The sequence below is a fragment of the Argentina silus genome (genome assembly GCF_951799395.1).
Source record: "Argentina silus genome assembly, chromosome: 10".
Lineage (NCBI taxonomy): Eukaryota > Metazoa > Chordata > Actinopteri > Argentiniformes > Argentinidae > Argentina > Argentina silus.
In genome coordinates, this window is record NC_139664.1 from 22,444,937 (window position 1) to 22,467,553 (window position 22,617).

At 40.5% G+C, this 22,617-nt stretch overlaps 3 protein-coding genes across 4 annotated transcripts in view; all 3 read right to left on the minus strand.

Annotated features, from left to right (window-relative positions):
• Positions 1-13,584, minus strand: part of LOC310811508 (interferon-induced protein 44-like) — a 29,272-nt gene extending 15,688 nt beyond the window's left edge. The window contains exon 1 of the mRNA XM_083679693.1: positions 13,448-13,584. The gene's annotated coding sequence lies outside the window, so the exon portion shown is untranslated. The remainder of the gene's footprint in view (positions 1-13,447) is intronic.
• Positions 600-7,729, minus strand: LOC310811075 (membrane-spanning 4-domains subfamily A member 4A-like). 2 transcript variants are annotated; one of them, XM_083679083.1, is made up of 7 exons: positions 7,591-7,729; positions 7,048-7,288; positions 6,323-6,424; positions 5,911-5,967; positions 3,231-3,398; positions 1,353-1,469; positions 600-1,058 (listed from the first exon to the last, which is right to left on the minus strand). In XM_083679083.1, exons 2-7 carry the CDS (start codon positions 7,234-7,236, stop codon positions 945-947), a joined length of 747 nt encoding a protein of 248 aa, XP_083535209.1. In that variant the 5' UTR covers positions 7,237-7,288; positions 7,591-7,729; the 3' UTR covers positions 600-944. The 2 variants fall into 2 exon arrangements, with proteins under 2 accessions (XP_083535209.1, XP_083535210.1); XM_083679084.1 differs by having other exon boundaries at positions 7,048-7,285; positions 7,591-7,705.
• Positions 9,323-12,906, minus strand: LOC310811505 (interferon-induced protein 44-like). Its single transcript, XM_083679687.1, has 8 exons — positions 12,888-12,906; positions 12,273-12,368; positions 11,932-11,965; positions 11,169-11,373; positions 10,705-10,848; positions 10,375-10,546; positions 9,815-9,915; positions 9,323-9,685 (listed from the first exon to the last, which is right to left on the minus strand). Exons 2-8 carry the CDS (start codon positions 12,355-12,357, stop codon positions 9,509-9,511), a joined length of 918 nt encoding a protein of 305 aa, XP_083535813.1. The 5' UTR covers positions 12,358-12,368; positions 12,888-12,906; the 3' UTR covers positions 9,323-9,508.
• Positions 13,585-22,617: the final 9,033 nt, after the last annotated feature.

Below are 22,617 nucleotides of genomic sequence, written 5' to 3' on the forward strand. Positions count from 1 at the left end.
CTCTCAGTGACAATGAATGTATAGTAACATGCTAAGTTTTGGATCTGTTGTACCATCAAGTTGTGATTATATGGCTATTGTATGAATGATTTTCTGCCACTACATTTACAGATGCTATATAAATTATAAGAGTATGAGAGTAATGAGAATGGGGTTGTCTTTCGTCCCCTACACACTCTTTGCATAGAGTTTGGAAAGTAAGTGGCTGTCCAGAGTAAAGTAACAAGTAAAGACACATGACGACCAAATAGGATGGCTTTAGTCTTTTTGTCTTTTAAGTGTATGTATTTGTATATATTTGTATGCATTTTCCCGCCATGCCCATTGTTTTATGAATTCAATAATCTAAATGTACATTCTTGCATTGAGTGAAGAATGATATTGCAGAACCCCTTTTTTGCAAGTTTGAAAGAATAGGATCCATATCTGTTTGTTCTTAATTCACCCTCAAAGATAAGCGTTTAGTATTTTACTGCAAAAGACATGGGCTACTGTTTGTTGTGTACTCTTATGTTGTGTATAATGGGGGGGATGAAACTGCCTCACAAATCACAAATCAAAATTGATGATGAGGGTTATAATGTGTACATACAGCTCAAAAGAGTTAGATTTGATTTATTTTAATTTCCAGGGTGTAATGTGACAAAAGTAAAGATTTCACAAGGTATGATGACTTTCTATAGGCACTGTATTATTAAGATACAACTATCATCATGACAGTTGTCTTACCATCAATAGTCTTATACCAGACATTTTCTCACAACCCTAAAGGTCCCACAAACATTCTGGTAAACCCCTACATTCACATTTGAAGATATTTGAATAAATCTCTGATACAAACAATCATGTCATTCGTTAGGGTCAAGTTTCAGACAGTTTAGATTAGAAATTAAGAAGTGCTATATGATGACGTAGTAAGAGCTATATGGCACAATGGTTTTGCCTCAGGGTGAGTATGGAGGCAGAATGGCCACTTTCTCACTGCCAAGCAGGGGCTCGTCACTGTCGTTCAGGGATGCAGTGCTGGTTGTGGGGGCACCTCCGCTCTCCATCACCACCTACAGGTCAAATGAGAGGATGCAGGATCAGGTCAAGAACTGGCCCCAACCCCAATTTGTAGATTTGAAAGCAGTGTGTATGCAATATGGCAGAAACTCCACCTAGCTTACTAGATTTCCTTGACCAATCCTTCCAGATCTCTTAGATAAACAAGGATGGGGTGGATGGGACAGTTGGGCAAATGTTGAGTCACAGAGGCAAAATGGTTCATGGCCCATCTGTGTTAGACCTTGAACCTGTGCTTATCTTTAAATGTAAGACTATTATAAACAACAGAATGCCCAACAGCTTACCATACTGCTCCCATGACGACTTATGGCTTTTCCAGAGAAGACACAGACAGTGACAGCTAAACAGACTTCGAGCACAGCCAGGACCAGCAGTAAACCCCTGATCCCATCCTGCACTCGCTGGGGCACACAGAGGAAAAAGAAGAGCCAAATGTGGCAACATGTGGGATGAGGGTTAACTTTCATACTTAAGTTTTGGTCATGAGCTTGGCTCATGTTTGTCACCATATCAAATATATTTCACTCGTTTAATACCACTGTACATGATAATTAGCCAGGACCACAACCTAAAAATAGTACCACTGTACATGATCTGTTTGTGGGCTTACCAGCCCCTCCAGGATTTTGCGATTCTGCAATCGCATAATTCAATGCAAAATTAACCATTCTCTCATATTTTGTGAGGGCATGCAACGTTAACCAATCATTGCACAGCATAAAAAGAGTCTAATCAAAAAAGGCCTTGCAATTTTGACAAATTACCACACTGTTATAGTCCAATCAAACCACACATCAACAAACTTTTTTTTGTCAGTGTGTTCATGTCTGAAGCTGATGGTGGACGACTGACAGGCAGAGAAATGGACACAAATCAGCCTAAAGAAATATCAGCTATTTCCCAATGTTTTACACCACAGTGGGGCAAGTTGTTTAGTACTAGTGCAATGTAGTGCTGGAACACAAGAGAATGTCATCCATCTTTTTAGAACTGAGCACATATCACATTTTAGTTCTTTAAGTGAAATTATCATTATCAAAACATTTTTTTAAAAAACATCGCAAATTGCCTTGCAAAATTTCAGATATCACAAATAAACATTGCAAAATCCTGGAGGGACTGGCTTCCAGAGTCTTTACTGTATAATGGCTTCTTTAAGTATTTGTTATTTTATTGAACCTTTATTTGGGCAGGGAGTCCTATTGTGGTCTCTTTTACAAGGAAGCCCTGCATACACACAATTTACAACCATACATCCCTAAAAAATCATGATTACATTATAAAACACAATCAGGAAAAACAAACACATTTTTCAACAAAGAGGTCCTCGATCGAAATGTTAACATTCCAGCACTAAAACTAAAAATGGATTTACACCATTCAGTGCAGATCCTTGGAACCGCAAGAGTTAACCAACCCTGAGATGAGTTTGGTAATTTATGTTCTTTTACTTTAATAACGAGGTGCCGTAAGCCAGGAGCTTATGCAGTAGGGCTTTGTACACAAAAAGGGAGTAATGGTGCGATCTGCAGGACTTTAATGAGGTCCAGTTGAAGGATGCAATGATGAGTATTAAAAATCACCTGTGATAAAGCAAAGGGCACTATGATAAATGGCATCCAAGGGCTGAGTGAGAGTGGTGGCTGCTACATTTTGGTAGATGATATCAGCTTAATCCAGCACTGGCAAGATCCCTTGAAATAAATATTTCATTTACAAACACTGTTTTGGTCCGGAATGAACACTTTATATTTAATTTATAAACATGTTGTTACTGCCAGGGGTGTTCTAGGGGAGTGGACTCACCGATTTTTGCCCTTCTGTCTCTGGTGGCTGCCTCTTCGAATCGTGTGCGCATGCAAAAACATAACAGCTCATGCCCAAGACTGCAAGTCCATTCCGGCGGGGTTATATTATTATTAGGGAGGATGTTGTTCTTTGGAACTTCAAAGTGAATGTCGCTGCGGTGGTAGATTTCCAACAAACTTACGCCCTGCTCCTTTAAAGTGGAACTACTAACTGGCTCGAAGACATTGCAACTAAAAAAAACAATATCAACCTTTTTTTTTAATGAAATCTGACCAGAAAATGTGTCACTGCGACACCCCCTTTGTTGCAAAGTCACTTTGTTGTTCCGGTTTTGTTAGCATATTAATACTCACAATCAATTGCCATGCCACGCCCCTGCATGCCCGCTGGTTGTTCTCGCCATTGTCGTTGTTTGTGCAGAAACTGTCATCCCTTGTCATACTTAGCAGCATGCAGAGATATCCAACCCCAGCAAGAGCTACGAGGACACTGATGACATTCACAGCCAAAGTCCCTCTGATCTGTAACAGTGGGATATATAATCAAACACTACATGGCCATAATCAAATCTTCTTAAATTAAAAGTGGCAAATGATTAATCAATATCGTGTTTCGTTTTGCCAAATGTGTATGCATTACTTGTGACACAAGGAAAATTAAAATTCAAAACTCTATATTGTATTATCATTTTCATGATTGAGTATACATTCTGCCTGCCAAATTGAAAAAGAAAAAGGTAAGTTTGACTTTTAATTTTCATAGTACTATCTGGTAACACTGCCACATTGAAAAATGAAATCCAAATGCTTCCATGACAGATCAGTTTTCATGTTTGTCATTTACTTTCCTTGTTATGATCGCATGATTTGTGAGAAAAAGAAAACAAATACTCAATATACAATTGTCAATACTTTTTTCACACTCTGATAAGTAAGTGATTTGTAAAATTGTCCTGTGTTTACTGTTATTTTATACATTTTCTCTCAATTCACTTTGCACAGCTTACACTAATGTCTTTGTCTCTCTCACCAGCCCTGACACCTGCAAATCTTTACAACATCCAGCCTGCACATCTACATGATCCAAAGAAGATTGCCAGCAACAACAAGTTGCACCACTGACATATGCAAGTCCATAGAATGGTTGTAACCAGTCAAAAGAAGGAAGTCTCCACACACACTTGTGTCAATCCCTAATTTCAGATGTTCTGTTGTGCTAAGCTTTCGTTTGCAATGATTTTCTACTGGAGGCATAGCACAATAAAACATCACACATTGATCCTAAGTGTGAAGAGACTTCAATCTTTGATTTCACCTCCCTGCACTTTAGTTTTTGTTTCTGTTGTGACTCAGTTCCCACAAGTTGCAACCAATACTTGTAGCATGTCCTATTTTCAAAGCACATTAGGTGTCCTCTGTGGCTCAGTTGGTAGAGCATGGTGCTAACAACGCTTAGGTTGTGGGTATGATTCCTGCTGGGACCATATACACTGAAAAATGTATGCACTCACTGCAATGTAAGTCGCTTTGGATAAAAGTGTTAGCTAAAATGCAATTATTATTATTATTATTATCTCAGGCTGACTGTGCCAGAATCACCATGGACTACTGAAGTTCAACCAGAGATGTCTGCTCTCACTCATCAAACCACATCACCAGATGTATAAAATCTTTGTCTTTTCATCGTGTCCATAAGCATATGTTTTGCTTCATTGTGTCTTGGACACATTTCTAAATGCAAATTTTCTGTATATTTAATAATTGTATTGCTCATGACCAAGACCAAATTATTGTGTTAGTGATGTGTTATAGGTGGACATATATATTTCACACATTGGACATATTGACCTTAAATGTAATAGGCAAATGGAGTTAGAAGTACTGTTCTATACATCCAGAGTAATTTCTCAGGAATGTTTAATTATCATAATTTAATGAAATTTCAGAGAGTAAATCTTTACTTTAGGCTAACAAGCTAGTATTGACCACTCAATAGACATAATTTTCAACCGTTTTAATGGAATAAAAAGAAATGTATGAAATGTAGAAATGTAAACATAATTGTGGATTACCTTACTCTCATCAATGCAAGGTATGTTTTTGCTACCACTGCTGAGAGTATAATACACAAGCCTAGTAGGCTACCTAAAGCCTGGAAAGAATAGCACAGGACTCAGACAGCACTGCTAGCTAAATAAAGCCCTGACCCTGTACAGCTGTAGAAGTTTGTTAACATGCTATATAAAGCTGATAATTACATAGTTCCACCTGATTTCTTTTGATTAATCACTGGTAGTTTTTCTGGTATACTTCAGCTAAGTGTGAGTGTCTGTTTCTATTTCGTATGCTAGCATGAGCAATCAGGATTGCTATAACATAGCTTACATTAGTCTGCCTGTATTGAAGGGTATATTGAAAGCACAATCACAATTATTTCAGTAAATTTCACTCCTTCTTATTTCACAATTCATTTAATAAGATTTAGATCTTAGGATCAATGTTGACACAGCCGTTTTCCATACTAAAAAGTGAAGTGTCACCAGCTTACCATGTACAGTGAGTACAGTTGGCAATATTTCCTCAATGTGTGAGTCATAGAAATGACTATCTCCGGCATTCAAACTGACCCAAAAAAATAAAGTTGGAAACCAGGTATATTACTTTATATACAGCACCAACTACATAGCTATTTGATACAGTCCATTATCTGCTACTTGGACATTAAACATATGTTATAGCCATAGGGCATAGGAATAATCTGTCTAGATTTGAACTCAGAGATTTCTGTTGGCCAACAGAGGGGTGTGATTTTGAGGCATATTATGTAAGTTTCCAAGTGCTTAAAGTCTGGAACATCTATTTGCGAAATACGAGTGCACCTTTTCAAAATGGGAAAATCGAATCTTGGAAATAAGTGCATTTAAGACGTTGAGCACAAGGAAATCAGAATCTGGGCCTTAATGAAGTGCAACTTGTCAGTGCACACTAGGGCCAACAATAAGTGTGAAGCATTATAAAATTATGGTCAACTTACCAGACCAAGCCTGGTTCCTTTCCGGGAAGACACAGTCAGAGATCCAGAGAGGACAAACTAGAGAATGAGAGGCAAAATAAGGAAAGGAAGGAGGCCACTTAAGGCACTTGAGATGCACGCTTGGTCTCTGAATGAAACTTACAATGTGGTAATGCCTACTGTCGTTCATACATACTGTAGCTGTCACAGTCAAGAGGGACTCAAATGTTACAGTTAAAGTACCATTGTCTGCTGTTTCCTGTGGGTGTGGGATGTACCTCGTCCAGAAGAGCTAATCTAGTTTGAAGTCTGTTCAGCTCTTTCACGTTTACACAATGTTTTTTGTTATGATTACTCTAGCGATAGGCCAGATCTTCTGACACCTCAATAGTTCAGTTTGTAGAATACTATTCCACCTCTGCCGAGAACTTACTGCAATTCCCATGAAAAGCGGTGCTTGGACAAACTGGGTAGGTGAGAGAAGAGCGGACAGGCTCACCACCATGAAGACCAACCCAATAAACACCTGCACAATCTGAGAGACACAAGAACATACAACGCAACATGAGTAACATTAGGAGAGAGAGGTGGCAAGATGTTCAGATGTTTACTCGCAAGTCCTTTCAGACAGAAGGACATTGAAGGTTTGTTTTTAAAGTGGGTTGTGAGTTTTTCATTATTGTTGCAAGCTCCACCACACAGGTCGCCTACTCAGCAAATCAAAGTTGGTATCCTTCTGAATAATGCACTCATGTTCTAAGTCCTGCATGGCCAAACCTCTACCCCAGGCTGTTGTGCACAGCACAACATATCAACTGTCATTAGAAGTCACTGACCAGCTGCAAAGCTAAGTTTTTTTTTTTTTTTTTTTTTACAGGTTTTTAAATTGTGCAGCACCTGCACTTCCAAAAATGAGCTAAGGGTTAAAGTTATGAAAAAGTGACAGATTTATGAAATCTGGATTCACATACATCGTAAGTGCTCAGTAACATTTGTTTGTGAATTGTGACAAATTGGACTGATCTAGAGTGATCGGCCTAATAGGCTACTGCTATAACTACCAGGTTAATTGACCAACATTAACACTGCTTAAAGAGCTTATATCAGACTACTGAAATTCCCCCCCATGTTGTGAATGACGCTCCTGGCTTCGCTCACCCCAAGAGACTGGGGCTCTCCCCGCAGGAACATCGTCGTCATCTCGGACACTTTCGTAGTCCTCATAAAAGGAGCTGCACTCTGGATTTGGGGAGTAACATTTGGCACCGACACCTTGCCATTTCCATCCTGAGGGAACACCTGAGTAACAACCACTACTCCATTTGCGGTGGTGACAGAGGCGGACATAATCGATCTTCCGACGGTTGACGACAGATTAATGGAAATAGCAGTAGGCCTACTTGGAAACAAAATGCATGACGCATTTTAGGATATCATGTTCAGATTCAGAAGCTTGTAATGTGATATTTGATAATATGTTTTACTGCGTTAGTGATCGATATAATCTTTGTTCGGACAGACGTTTTGTCTGTTATTGTAGTTTTTAACTTAAAGAAAAACATCAAAAAGCATAATTAGACTACGGCCACATAACTAACCCAAAAAAACATAACGAGTCAACCCAGTAAAGTTTGTCCTATGCTGAGAACAATTCCATGTATCCACAATTTGCAATCGCCCACTGTAAATCGGATAGCTTACCACCAAATTCCCTTTTTCCAAATAGATGTGACGCAACTAAACCAGGATGTTCGGATGTAAATTTGGTTTCGCTTAATGTTTACACAATGTTGTTAGGCACCTCCTACATTGCGCTATCATAAACGTCCTCATATGCCCCATTACGGGAACAACTCTCCTACTTCCCCTTCCAGTGTTAACTCTTACAGCACAGATAAATCACCGTGTGGGCAACCAGCGCTAATCCTGCTCATAGCACATGACGTCCAAAAGATAACATGCAATGAAAAATTATGCATAGCCTGTATCGTGAATTTTACTGTTCCTTTTAATGAAGTTGACATTGAAACGTGCATTATAGGCCTAGTCATTTTGTCTATTTAAATCACATTTGTGAGAAAAGTTAAAACCCAAACAGCACGTTTACGTTGATGGTAATGGTGCACTGAACTCTGTGCTCCCTCAGTTTTCCCCAATCATTTCGATAAATCTTCAGTCAAGTAATATATGCCATTTAGCTGACGCTTTTATCCAAAGCGACTTACATTGCAGTGAGGGCATACATTTCAGTATATATGGTCCCAGCGGGAATCAAACCCACAACCTAAGCGTTGTTAGCGCCATGCTCTACCAACTGAGCCACAGAGGAGCCATTACCAAGTAATTTTATCCGCTCCACAAAGGGGTTAAAGTGTCCCCTCATTGCTCCACCCGCTTTTGCGATCTTGATAGCCTTACGCAGTTCGCATCTGGATTTCCTGTACTAGTCGGAATCACCGGAGTTAAATGCGTTGGTCCGTGCTTTTAACAGAGCACGAATGTCACCATTAATCCAAGGCTTTTGGTTAGGGAATCTCTCTACCACTCAACTCTCTACCACTCAACCAACAAACTCTCTACCCACTCCACTGAAGTACCCCTGGCTCAACCTATCGATCGATCGATCGATCGATCGATCTATCTATCTATCTATCTATCTATCTATCTATCTATCTATCTATCTATCTATCTATCTACAGTTGTGGTCAGAAGTTTACATACACTTGGTAAGAACATGTATGTCATGGCAGTCTTGAGTTTCCAATCATTTCTACAACTCTTATTTTTCTGTGATGGATTAATTGGAGCACATACTTCTTTGTCACAAAAAACATTCATGAAGTTTGGTTCTTTTATTAATTTATTATGGGTCTTCTGAAAATGTGACAAAATCTGCTGGGTCAAATATACATACAGCACCTTGAATTATCAATTTTAGAAAGTAGAAAGTTGTGTCAATCAAATTTGCTTTGTGGCATGGCCTCTTAACTTCTTATGAGTGATTATGATTGACTACAGCTGGTGACTTATTTCAGCCCATTTAAATAGGGCTCATTTGATACACTCATTACACTCAGCCAAAAACGCTACAATGGGAAAGTCTAAGGAGCTCAGCACGGATCTGAAAAAGCGCATCATTGACTTGAACCAGGCACACAGGATATTTATATGGAATTGCCCACTTACGTAAATGTGTTATTTTATATGTGTGCACTTTATCTTGCATGTTTACAGACACCCCACATAACGGTCCCTCCTAAAGACCTCTTCACCCCCACTACCCCCCTGTACAAGTTTCTCTCCTGTTAAAAAAAATCCTTCATCTAGCATTGTGACTGCCTATGGCCCCTGGTCTGAGCATTGATTACTTTATCTTATGATGACTGATGGATAGATGATTCACTGACTTAATGGGTGTACACATACAATAAAATGGAAAGACAACAATACCCTTGTTTAATCAGTAATATCCTTAGATATTACAGTCAAAAATCTTTGATTCTAGAGATGTCAGTCAAATCAATGGGACCACAATATCACAATATTGAATATGAAATACATTAATTTTACTATCGGTCCACTATCTGCATATCACTTCATTTTGTAGGAATGATGACACTCATTGCTCAGCGGTTTTGAGCGTCCAAAGGTAATCATTGGCAAAGTGCACAATCTGGGACATGGCACTCAATATCAGCACGTCCATGTCATTATCTGGCTCAATCTCCTCACTGTAGTTCTTCACTGGCAGGATGCAGTTCATTGGGAGGCCCAGCTCAATACTGCACAGTTCCATCTGACAGACACAGGAGTCAAAGGAGACTGGATCAGCCTCACATTACAACAAAGACTATTGTATCAGGTGTAGCCAGCGATATTGTATCAGTACATCTCAGGCCCATATTTACTGTAAAACAAGACATACCTTCTTTTTAATGTCTTTGCTCCAGTAGATATCTTTCAGATTTTTGTTCACCAGCTCACAAGCCTCATCTGGGAAGGTCAGGACAACAACCTGAGGGATTCCTGTAGAGATTGAATGGAGGGGAGAACATGGGTAACACAGAACCATGTCATAGTGCAGTTTAGAGCTATATACAGCAAAACGCTGCTTGGTACTTCACACAGTGGGTCAACCAATCTACAAAATGTAAACATATATTCATTTGCTCTTGTTTATATCCACTATTGACCTCATTTGTCAGACTCTTGTGGAGAAGTTGTTGGCTATTTTCTGTAAAGATTTTAGTAAGTACCGATTGCATGCTCAACATAACATGCTGCAAAATTGTTTTTTGTTCAGCAATGAGTACAAACATTTTCAAAAATATGTACTGAAAGATGACAGAAATTATTATGGGTATGTGTAATCAAGAAAAAGTAAATGACAATTAATTGGTGAAAGAAAGGCTAAATTATTCACAGGTTGTTAACTATGGCAATAAGCATCTTATCAGTGAGATGAGGATAGAAATGCTGACTTACCCAGTTTACTTGCAGCCTCCCTGACTTCCATCATTTTCTTGATGGCTGCATCCTGAATCTGGGAGAATGTGTGTGCTGGGACAAGAGTCACCAGACAATGAGCTTTGTCACTTAACTTGGGCCTCTTGATATACCTCGGGTCATTTTCTTGTAATGGGTCTTCTGCAAAGAACTGGACCAGAAAAAGAGATCATGTGTCATATGAGACTGTACATACTGCATTTGTTATTCATGTTTAGAAAACTTAGAAAAAAGTGTTCTGAGAACAGGACTTGGAAATGTTCTTATCACACCAAGTCTTTGTGTTCTCTTTTGTGTGATCTGTTTTACCTTATAGCCCTCTGGTATGTGACCTTTTACAGCATTGATGATGTCCTTGGTGTCCACCCCTTCTTTGGTCGGCTCCAGACCCATGACATCATTGAATACAAAGGGCAAACGTGAATCTCCGTTTTTTATGTAAAATGTTTTGTACTGAAATGAAAAAAGCAAAACGGTATTGTTTTGGGGAATATTTGTCCATATTATCTCTCCATATGTTTATACATTGATTTAGACAGTTGGAAATGAGAGAATGATACAGACAGGATGGGCAGAGTAGAAGAGTAAGGCTGGGTCTTGAACCCGCAATCTACAGAGTGAGGGTACTGTACACTGTTTTAGTGAGTGTTGAGAGCCAATGAACTGCATAATAAACTACAGTATGTCATGGTGTACCAGAGCAATGTCTCATCCTTTAACATTGTTTATGCTCATCGAATTAGGAATGGTATCTCAAATTCATAACTACTCACATTCCTGGTGAAGCTTTTCCCTGCATGACTGGCTACCAGGGCATTAGATGTTATACGCCCTTGGAAGACATTATTGAGGGAGTTGATAAAGCTGGACTTCCCAGCACCAATTGGTCCAAGTAGCAGGATTCTGAGATGACCCACGTCCGGATCATTCAGGTCAAAGTGTCTCAGGTCCTTCTCCTTCTGGTCTCTGGCCTTTTTACTGTCAAATACAATGAAGAGTTATCCTACTTCCACACATAATGGAAAACATGTTATACCTAGTGTCCTGTTTTTCCTGACCATGTAACCTGACAAGGAAAAAACGTGGGACCTAGTTATACCATGCACCATAGACTACTATATGCTTTAGTAAAAGTAACAAAGAGACCGTTTAGCAATGTGACTGCCCTCAAAAGTTTATTTTCATTGAGAAATTATAAGGAGATTAACGTCATAAGATTATCTGTGCAGTATGCATCTCTCTTGGTGCTGAAACCACCAAACACTACAATGTGACATAAAACTAAAGTTCTAAACATCACATAGATAAATTATCGGTATGCTTATTTTTTCTAAAGCAAAATGTTTTTTTGTGTAGTTTCTGTGGTAAATCAGCTAATTTGCCATTACAACATTCACAGATTGTGGCTTCAAATCAATTAAAGGCTTTGGTTTTCCCCTTGTACATACAGTACTATAGTAACTCAAACTGAATTTGAACTATGTTCTCATTTCCCCTCTCCATCTTTTGTCAGTCACTACTTACTACAGTACTTACCTCCAATCTATTTTCCTCCATTCTTTGCTAAATTCTGTATGAGACACAATGAATATATTTTGGATTAAATGAACTCAGAGTAAAATCACTTTCTTTTTAATTGTGTGCTCTAAAAATACTTTCTTTTAAAATGCCTCTATAGCAAAGTAGAGAATGGATAACAGGAGAAGCCTTCACTACTGGCTTTTGAGGATGTTATTTCATGTATGTTATGTAATCTAAGTTCTAATTGATGTATCATCAATTTGCAGCACGATATCTAACATGCTAGATTTTGCCTCCCTGGCACCCAAATTCTGTACAGAATGTCATATAATGTATCCACAAATGTTGTCTCTTACTTGGTGATGGTGGTGATGGTGGTGATGGTGAATCGAAGGTGGCGGTGTGGATGGGGATAAATTCTTTTATCAGTGAAGTGCCCATTACTACTTTTTCTGTAGGAGAAATAAAAAGTAAATGTGTCATGTAGGCAGCTGTAACAGTAATCCTACATAAATGTGTCAGGTGTGAGTACTTCAATGAGAGCTATTTTTCTGAAGGAATCAAATGTGTACAATAGAGCAATTAAATGATTAGGTTAGGTTAGATTTATACTTTCACGTGACATGACTTCAAGGGCCAGTTTTTTTTACTTTAAAACCTTCTGGCCTCCCTTCCTTGATATAATCATTGATCTAATGTGATTTGATTGCAAAGCAAATTTTCACTGCATTGCTTACAATTTGGTCATGCCAGATCAAAGATTTCCTCAAGAGGAAGTAAGGATACACTAGACTCCAGTAGTCAAACAGAAAGACACTGTTTCTACAGTATGTATTTCTAACACATAGGTTATACATGTATAGCTTTCAACCACTACAGATATTATCATACACGTTGTGAGTGTGAAAATGCTGCACACTAGTGCAGCTAGTCTTGTATAGCCATACTTTCAAAACACATTATACTCACACCTCTTTTGGAGGTCTGGAGAATTTTAGATTAGCCGATCTGAATTAGATTGAACTGGACAGAGCGATGAGAGAATGTACTTGCAATTTCATTGGATGTTACATTGCAAGAAGCCTCCCCTGCATGCCCATAGAATGGTTGCTTGATGTTATGTGCGTCGTGTTTTCCAACAGGGTAGGACTATGTTGCAGAGAGTTGTTGCCTATGCTAGTTTGCGACACTGGTCAAGAAGTGCAAACCACTTGATGTACCGTACTGTACGTCAGCAATTCGCCTTGACTTTCCATTACTGTAAACATGCAGTAAATAAAGACAGTGAATAACTCCTAATTGGGTAAACAAACAAAAATACAGTATATGTACATTAGAACAGAATGCATTCCACTTCTGCAGTATTTCTCAAGAAATAATAATAATTTTGTTCAACTTTTCACCTGCAAGAAAAAATATTCGCTCTTATCATTTTACATGTTTCTAGATTAGACCATTTTTATACTGTATGCAGTATACAGGAGTAGGTAGAAGTCAGACGAAAGGTTTTAGAAAGGCATCGGAGACTTACCTTGTTGGTGCTGTTGCTGAAAATGAGGTTCAAGTATGGAAACAGTATGCTGTAGAGGCAGGCTATCTGATATTTATACAGTACTGCACCCATTTCTTGTAAATGGGTCTGTTTACAGGACGGGGTGAAAAATCTCTTTCACTTTCTCTTTCTCTCTGATAAAGAGCGCCAAGGAGAGGTTGACCCGAAGACTGCAGCCAAATCCCAGGTCGTACTTTGAGAGTGTAAAACACATATATTCCTTTTTTTTTTTAAATACATTTTAGGCTTCCAATACTCCATGAATTTGTCCATGAATTTGTCAGGGCAGGCTATCTGATCTTTATACAATACTGCACCCATTTCTTGTAAACCATTTACAAACTCTTACGTTTAGATTGTTTGATATTCACTTGGTGCTTGCCAAAAAGGGAGCTTGCAAGCAGGAGCCATTTATTAATGCTTTATAAATAAAGGCTATAAATAAATAAACAGCTGTCATTATGTTTTTTTAACCCCTTGAAATCATGATGTCCTTGTCAACACGTTCCTCATTTAAACACATCCACCGTGCACAGATTTTATTCGTTGATATATCCACTATCCACTATACCCCTTCTCTGTGTTCACCAATGTGTGGTTCGTGCCGATTTGGGTAAATCAATGAGTAGATCACATTGATAATTAAGTCACGTGAGTACTCTTCTATCCTGTGTAGGTGAAAACCTCTGACCATATAAGAGGTACCAACATGTATAACTGATAAAATGTCACACCGTTAACCTTTTATTCATGTGTTATCAACATTTATTAATGAGTTATCAACATCTGTAACTGATAAAATGTGACCTTAATGTAAAGTGTAACACCGCTGATCATTTATGAATGACTTACCAACATTTATTAATGGGTTACCAATATTTGTAAGTGATGAAATGTAACCTTAATGTAAAGTGTAACACAGTTAACCATTTCAGAATGAGTTACTAACATTGATTATAGAGTTCCAAACATTTGTAAGGAAGCATAATTAATATGCACCTACATATAACACTATTCATAAGCAATGAACAGTAATGAATGTTTATTGGGGACATCAAGTAAAGTGATCCAACATTGCATGATTCATAATAAGTAGTCTTAAACAAATAACACACATCAATTGTTCATTCATGCTTGTCTATATACTATAGTAATGACAGAGATGGCATTCACTTTTAACAAAACATAACCTAATAACAAACTGCAGCAAGGCTACCGGCCTGCTGCGGAATCGAAATAGATCAGTTAATAAACAGTTTGGAAGGTGCGTTTCAAATTAGTATCAACTTACAGGCTTGCTACATGTGATACTGGCTAACTATAGCTACTACCCAGCCTCATTTGGCATTTATTTTAGCTAGCTAGTGAGACAACACCAGTGGCCCCACACAGCATATAACAAACTGTGTACTATAGGTGTTTAAACTACAAAATGTTTCAAGCTTAGGACAAAGCCACACTGGGGAGGAGCTAGCTAGGTACTGTAGCTCTACGTTAGCCAGTCATGACAGTATCAAAATGAGCATATAGCTACCTAGCTTGTGTTGCTAGTTAGTAGCATCACCCTTGAAGTAAGTTGCTAGCGCTATGATTTACATCTTTCTCTTTTTTTCTCAAGGCAGCAGCTGGCCATAGCTTACCGATCGTTTGTAATTGTATATATCATTTGATAGTTTTGACCAAATAATGATTAAATATGACATGAGAGAGCTTGCATAAAAAGATCAAATGTCAAACCAACTTCCTGCTTCGTCATGTTTTTTGAGAGTCCTTCAAAATCAAAGTTCTTTTCAAAATAAGAGTAATGCCGTATGAACACTATAAATACTTGTCATGCTGAATTGTAACCAAATAACCTGCTGTAACAGACAGAGTGACCTGTACATTGTGTCTCTTTCATTGTACCATTTAGACAACATACGGCGCTTATTGGACTATAGAGAGATTTTATAGAGACATATTATTAGTATTTGATAATTGTCATGAAATATTATTGTTGTTATTATTGTCCATTTTGAAAATGTTTTTGTTACGAACCCCCCCCCAGATACTACGTCTAGGGATATAAAAGGGGGGAGAAACGTAATATACAGTGTCTGTATATGCTGCTGAGAACTGCTGGTGCGGTGGTAGTGCGACACTACGAAAACTAACTAAGTCTTGCCCGCCTACCCTAGACCCAAAATACAAGAGGTGGCGCTCGCCTGGGGAAACTAACCTAATGTATATAACAAAACCAAACCTGCGTGATGGAGGTGTATGGGCGTCTTGGGCGTCTTACCTGCCTAACTCGCCCTCCCCTGGGGCTAACTACAGGTATGGCAGCGAACACAATGGTAGGACAGACACTTACAAGAACAGTAGAATACTATGATATACCAAATGACAGAAAAACCGCTAACCGATGCTACCACACCCCTCCCTTTCCGAAGAGTGCGCGGGAGTTTTAAACGGAGACGGACGATGGTCTAATTGGTTGATGGATGTCCGCCAAATGAATCCATTGGTCGAAGGGCAACAGGGGAGTGACGGACGAAACGATGATTGACAGGGGGATGAACCAATACCTGGGAGAGAGACAGAGGGACAAACAAACAGACAAACGACACCACACGCACACAAATGTGGGGACGTAACCGTTTTCAATTGTTAAAAAAGTGTATGCAAAGAGGCTTGCTATTGCTGTGTTCCAATGAGGTCTTGCCAAACCAGAAATCGGAGGGTCTCAGTTTCGACCATAATCATGGTGGTAATCATGGTGCTAATTGTAGGATAGAGGCTTCGATAGATAGAGTACATTCATTAATTACAAAAATCTGGTGTAAAAACTAGCAAATTGTATTTTCCAACTGTGCAATTGCCACAGTTGCACAACCAAAAAAGTTTGCATTATTTCGAGGGTCAGTTTTCAAAGCATTTATAAGTGCATTTATAAAACATTAATGACTGGATCCAGATTGCAAGCTCCCTATTTGGCAAGCACCAAGTGAATATCGATCAATCTAAACTAATGACTTTTTACTGTTTGTAAATGGTTTATATTTGAATAATAAACTGGTTATAAGTGATCTATTAACTAATTATAAACCATTTATAAATCCTTTATAAATGTGGCCTTAATGTAAAGTGTTACAGAATAATGTATTAATCTGTACAGTCCTTATATTTATATTTTCTGTCAGAAACCCTATAATTCAAAACAACAACTTGAACTCTGAAATACTTGCCAAACATAACGTAAAATGTGTCAGTTTTGTAAATGACTTATTTCCTCAAAAAATGCAACAGAAAAATAGGAATGCCTGTTAGATTGGAACTTCTCTCAATAAAATAATGTTAAAAAGTGGGTTTATACACTTTAAAAAAAAAACATTTTTCAGAAGCAACATTGTTGTAATACTGTATGTCCTTGATTTGAGTATTTGGAGTCTGTTTTAGATAATGTTATGAAAAGAATGTGCTTAAAAAATGAGCTGACACTAATCTCCATTTAAATCACTAAAAAAGCTGTATATGCACCTAAAAACAACTTCAGGTAATTTACATATCAAATCCTAATGCAAAACAACAAGATGTAAATGTAGTAGAGCATCACTTTAAGCCGCAGCTCCCCCTTTAAGACTTGACATGCAATGACAAGGAACACAAACTTCACCAATCAGGTTGTATTCCTTCATACATAGTAATGTTACGTAATGTTAAATTAGTAGTATCAGCACATACAACACACCAGCCAGTATTTAAGGTAATTCATACATACAAGAGATACAAGATGTTTAGGTGAGGAGTTGAAAACACCAATCAATGAGTCATTGACTATCGGACCGACCCAGGGACAGATAGTCAATGGCCACGGTTTCTAGGGGATAACTGGTGGTGATCGGTACTAGGGGTGCACTTATCCCTGGCTAGGATCTGCCACCTCCAGGTGTCCTCGACTGCATCCCACACCCATCGGCCAATGACTCCATCCCGCATGGCCAGTCTGTCCCATTCTCTCCACCATCGGCTCTCCTCCCAGTGGGCATCTTCCCGGGCCTTGCCGACAGGCAGCTTCCCCTGGCTGACCCTCTCAGACAGAACTTGGAGGTGTGGATCCTCAGAACTTGGAGGTGTGGAGGCTGGATCTGCCTCCAGTTGGGTCCTCCCTCAACAGCCAGCTCCTGCCGTGGTTCCTCCTCCCCCACATCTTGGCTCGAACACACCTGCCCCTCAGTCCTAGGGAGTCTGAAGAGAAGATCAGCATTCTGATTAGAGCGGCCAGGGCGGTACTTTACCTCGAACTGGTAGCTGGCCAGTTGGGCCATCCATCACTGCTCGACTGCCCCTAGTTTCACAGTGTCAAGGTGAACCAGGGGGTTATTGTCTGTGTAAACTGTGACTTCTACCCCTCATAGGTAATCCTGAAACTTGTCAGTCCCTGCCCATTTCAGAGCTAGTAGCTAGCTAGTTTGAACAAGCTATAGTTCTGATAATTTCTCTCCTGCGGGGACAAACTCCAGCTAGTGTAGGCGATGACTCTCTCCTTGCCACCCTGGACTTAAGACAGCACCGCCCCCCAGGCCATCAAAGCTGGCGTCCGTATACAGGAGGAATGGCTTGGTGAAGTCCGCATATGCCAGGATTGGGGCACTCAGGAGGGCGGCCTTAAGGTGTTCAAAAGCTTGTTGGCACACGGGGGTCCAAACCACTGGAAAGCCTTTCTTTCCCAGCGTTGCAGTGCCAGTCTTCAAGCTGTTGAGGGGGGAGGCAATCCTGGAGACAGAGGGAATAAACCGTTGGTAATACCCAGCAAAGCCAAGGAAGGAGCATACCTGTGTGGTTGTCTCTGGTTGAGGTCAGTCACAAACAGCAGCTATCTTCTCTGGGTCAGTGGCGACCCCAGCTTCACTCACCACATGCCCCAGGTAGACCACCTGGTTGACGTTCACCTGCCAATACCCGGAGGCAAGGTTGAGGGTTGAATACCACGCCGCTCCTTGTAGGCTTGTCAGGGACTCCTCAATCCGAGGGAGAGGGAAGGCATCTTTGTGGGTGATTGCGCTGAGCCAGCGTGAGTTGACGCAAAACCTCCAAGTCCCATCCTTTTTCTTCACCAGGACAATAGGTGCAGCCCAGGGGCTTGAGCTCTCTGAGATGACTTCTGAGTTCAACATCCCGGACAGCAGCTGCCGGAGCTCCTCGTACAGGGTTGGAGGGACAGGCCGGTAGCACTCAAGGCTTGGTGGGGGAGTCCCGGTAGGGATATGTTGTAGAACAGCGTCTGTGCTGCCGTAGTCTTCCTCATGGGCTCTGAACACACTAGTCCAGTGGGATAGGAGCTCCTCCAGCTTCTGTTGTTGTTCTGGAGTTAGGCCTTCTATCGGAGGGAGATCTACCGGAGATCTACCGGACCTTCAGGTTTCAGCTCAATGGTCTGGACGTCGACCTCAATTTCCCCTGGCCCCTGCTCACGCAACACCAAGTCTTTCCCCACAGACCTGGGAGGTGTCTAGGAGGGTCACTGTCACATGAGTTTCCGGTTGTCACCGATGGAGTAGGCACGAAATAAACTCGCTCCCGTTACTTTTCTCAATTTACCTTTATTAACCCCAACATTTTGTTACAAAAATTAGCCAAGTGGATGATATCGACAATATTCTAAGCGTAACACAGAAAAAATTACGAAACCAAAACAAAGAGAGCAGTCCAGCAAATCCGTCCCTTCTGGTGAGGCTAGTGGTAATGGCGGTGAACTCAGCATGGCATCGATAGCAGACCTGTTTGACTCAAGGCTTGATGACCACCGAAGAGCCATCTCTGCTGACTTCAAAGCGTCCATTTCGACCCTCGAAGCAAAGCTAGACCGTATCCAATCTACAGTCTCGAACCATGCTCAGTCGATTGCTTCGCTGGAGTCCAATGCTAAACAACGCCGAAAACAACGCTAGGCTACGATCCAAGCTCACCGACTTGGAATCACGCAGTCGACGGAACTACATCAGGATCGTTGGCCTACCCGAGTCCATTGAAGGGCCACATCCTTCTGCATTTTTTCCGGATCTCCTGGTGGAGGTTTTTGGCATTGGTGTCCTCGATTCACCCCCCGAGTGTGACAGGGCTCATCGCTCACTGACGGAGAAACCTGCAGCTGGCATGAGGCCTAGGCCCGTCATCATTCGGCTCCACAGGTACCAGCAAAAGGAGAAAATAATCTGTGAGGCAAGAGATCCAAGAGAGGCAAACTGCAGTACCGAGGCACTCCCATCGCCATATACGAAGACTACGCGCCGGAGGTGGTCGAGCAATGATACAAGTATCGAGAGGTCATGTCGGAGCTCTACAAGCTAGGCCTCAGGCCATCCCTGCTGTTTCCTGCCAAGCTATCTGTCGTGTTGAGGGAGTCAAAGTCAAAGTCAAAGTGGCTTTATTGTCAATTCTTCACATGTCAAGACATACAAAGGAATCGAGAGGACGTTTCTCACTCTCCCACGGTGAGACAGATAAAGTGCCCAGGCACAACAGATAACACATACTAAAAGTAAAACATTCAATAAAAATAATTTAAACAGTGCAAAAAGAGCAGTCAGGAGGGAGGTAGGAGGAGATTCTCCTCGGTAGCTGAGGCCAAATGCTTTATAGCATCCATCAGTCCTGATGCAAACTAGCATGGTTATGTTGCTGGCTCCATCGGTCTGCTGTGTGGGCTGGGGTTAGCCATTTTAGCCTATTGTTGCTACATTAGCCTCCTAGCACCTTTTTTAAATTATTTATTATTATTATTTTTTTTATTTTTTATTATATAACCTTTTTTCCCAAGTGTCATTCCAAGTATATACACAAGTGTATACACATTCCATTGTTTTGTGGCTCTGCACTGTGGTTCATATCCTATGTATACTGCTTGTACACTTTTCCTAAGTGTGCCAATACACATATATACACATTCCATTTTAATTTGCTCAAATGTCTCAATTGAGAGAGAATGAGTGCACCAGATGAAATTATACTTTTGTAAGTTAAGGCAGAGATTTGGAGGAAGATAATTGAATTGAGAACAAAACTGATGTATCTCTAAATTAATGGTATTACTGATTTATTATTACTGTTCATTATAATTGTTAGAACCAGCTCTACAGGGGCCATTTTGTTCAGGTCAACCATAGTGCCTGTGTAAAGCTCGGCCAATGCATCTTTTGGGCTTCTTTGCGGCCTCAATTGTTGATCCGGTCACTTTTCTGATCGGGGGTGAGGCTCTGCCCGTTGTAGGCTTATGCCTTTTCACTGTTGTTTTAATTGGTGTGTGCATTCCTACCTTGCACGTATAATCAGTGTCTGGCAGACATACTTTATTTATTTATTCATTTTTATAATTTTTTTCTTATTTTGGAGTTTGGAGTTATTTGGTGGTGGTATGTGATTCTGTGTTCTCTTGTTCATCCACCTGCATTGTATGGGGTTGTCTGCTGTTAAGTTAGGGAAGGAGGCCCCGGAAGACAAGTTTAGCTGTTAAAGCTTTGAGCTACATCGCTCATTCATGGTTTGTATTGTGGGTATGGTCACAATTCTGGGTTGTTCTTTTTCCCTGTTTGTTTTACTTTTATGTATGTACTTATTTCTGGTCAGTTTTTTCTCTCTTTTCTTTCTCTCTTCTCTTTCTTGCCTCTCCCTTGGCTTCTCTCCCTCAACCTCTCTCCCCCCTGTAACACAATGCGCCTTTTCAGGTCGACTCACTACCTTGTGGATTCCTAGATGGCTACACCTATGACGACGACAGGTAGAAGTGTACGTCTAATCTCCTGGAATACTAAGGGAATGAACAAAGCTACTAAGGTTGGTAAGGTCCTGACACGGCTACAACATCTTAAGGGGGACATTGTATTCCTTCAGGAAACTCACCTCTAGACTTCTGACACCCTTCGTATTAAGAAGCCGTGGATGAGTCATCTATTCCACTCTAAATTCTCTCATAAAGCAAGAGGGGCTGCAATTATCATTCATAAAAACGTCAGGTTTGAACCGACAAATTCAATACTAGATGTTAACGGCCGCTATGTTGTGGTTTCGGGCATGTTACAAAACACGCCAGTACGTCTCCATTTATGCCCCCAATTGGGATGATGACCAATTTTTCATAAACCTCTTCGCTAAAATCCCTAAAGCTGACAGTCATCGCATAATTATAGGTGGAGATTTTAATTTAGTTCAGGATGTGAGCCTTGACAAATCATCCCCTACCCAAGCCACCCTGTCCAAATCTGCCGGGGTTGTGTTGAATTATGCATCCCAGTTGGGACTCTCGGACCCATGGAGATTTAGAAACCCTCAAAGTAAAGCTTTCTCCTTCTTTTCACACAGGCACCAAACATTTTCACGAATTGACTTCTTTCTGCTCGATAATAATTTGTTGCATCTGGTTAATGCGTGCGAATACCATCCTATAGCCACCTCGGATCATGCCCCTACATCAGTTGACATTCAGTTTCCTCTTGCTATCTCTCCTCCTCCTTTGTGGAAATTTAGCTCGCACTTGCTGTCAGATGGTGAATTTAAAGACTTTGTGGAGGCACAGATTCGTCTCTATATTGAACTTAATGATACTTCTGACGTGGGCAGTGGCATCTTGTGGGAGGCTCTTAAGGCCATGATCTGGGGGCAGGTCATTTCCTATATCTCACATGTGAGAAGTGCTGAGATGGCCAGGCTAGCCGAAATCTCAGACGAGCTTCTCATACTTGATGGAGCGTACTCTTCCGCTCCCTCCCCCATACTTTATAAAAAACGGCTTCTATTGCACTCGGAACATGATCTTCTGTTGTTGCGCATAGTAGAGAGACAACTGATGCAATCCAGGCAACGCTTTTTTGAACAGGGAGACAAAGCTGGGAGGCTCCTAGCTCAACAGGCACGCGCCGCCAGTGCCTCAAGATTAATTCCGAAAATCAAGTTGCCCTCGGGCGATCTTATCTCTGATCCGGCTGAAATTAATAAGTCCTTCTTGGAATTCTACACCAAACTTTACACTTCTGAATGCCCGTCAGTGTTCGCAATGACCCCCAATCCTCTTAACTCATTGACTTACCCTAAGATCAACGAAACCACCGCTAGGGAACTGGGTGGCCCCATTTCCACCGTAGAGATAGACAATGCGATCAAATCTATGCAAAGCG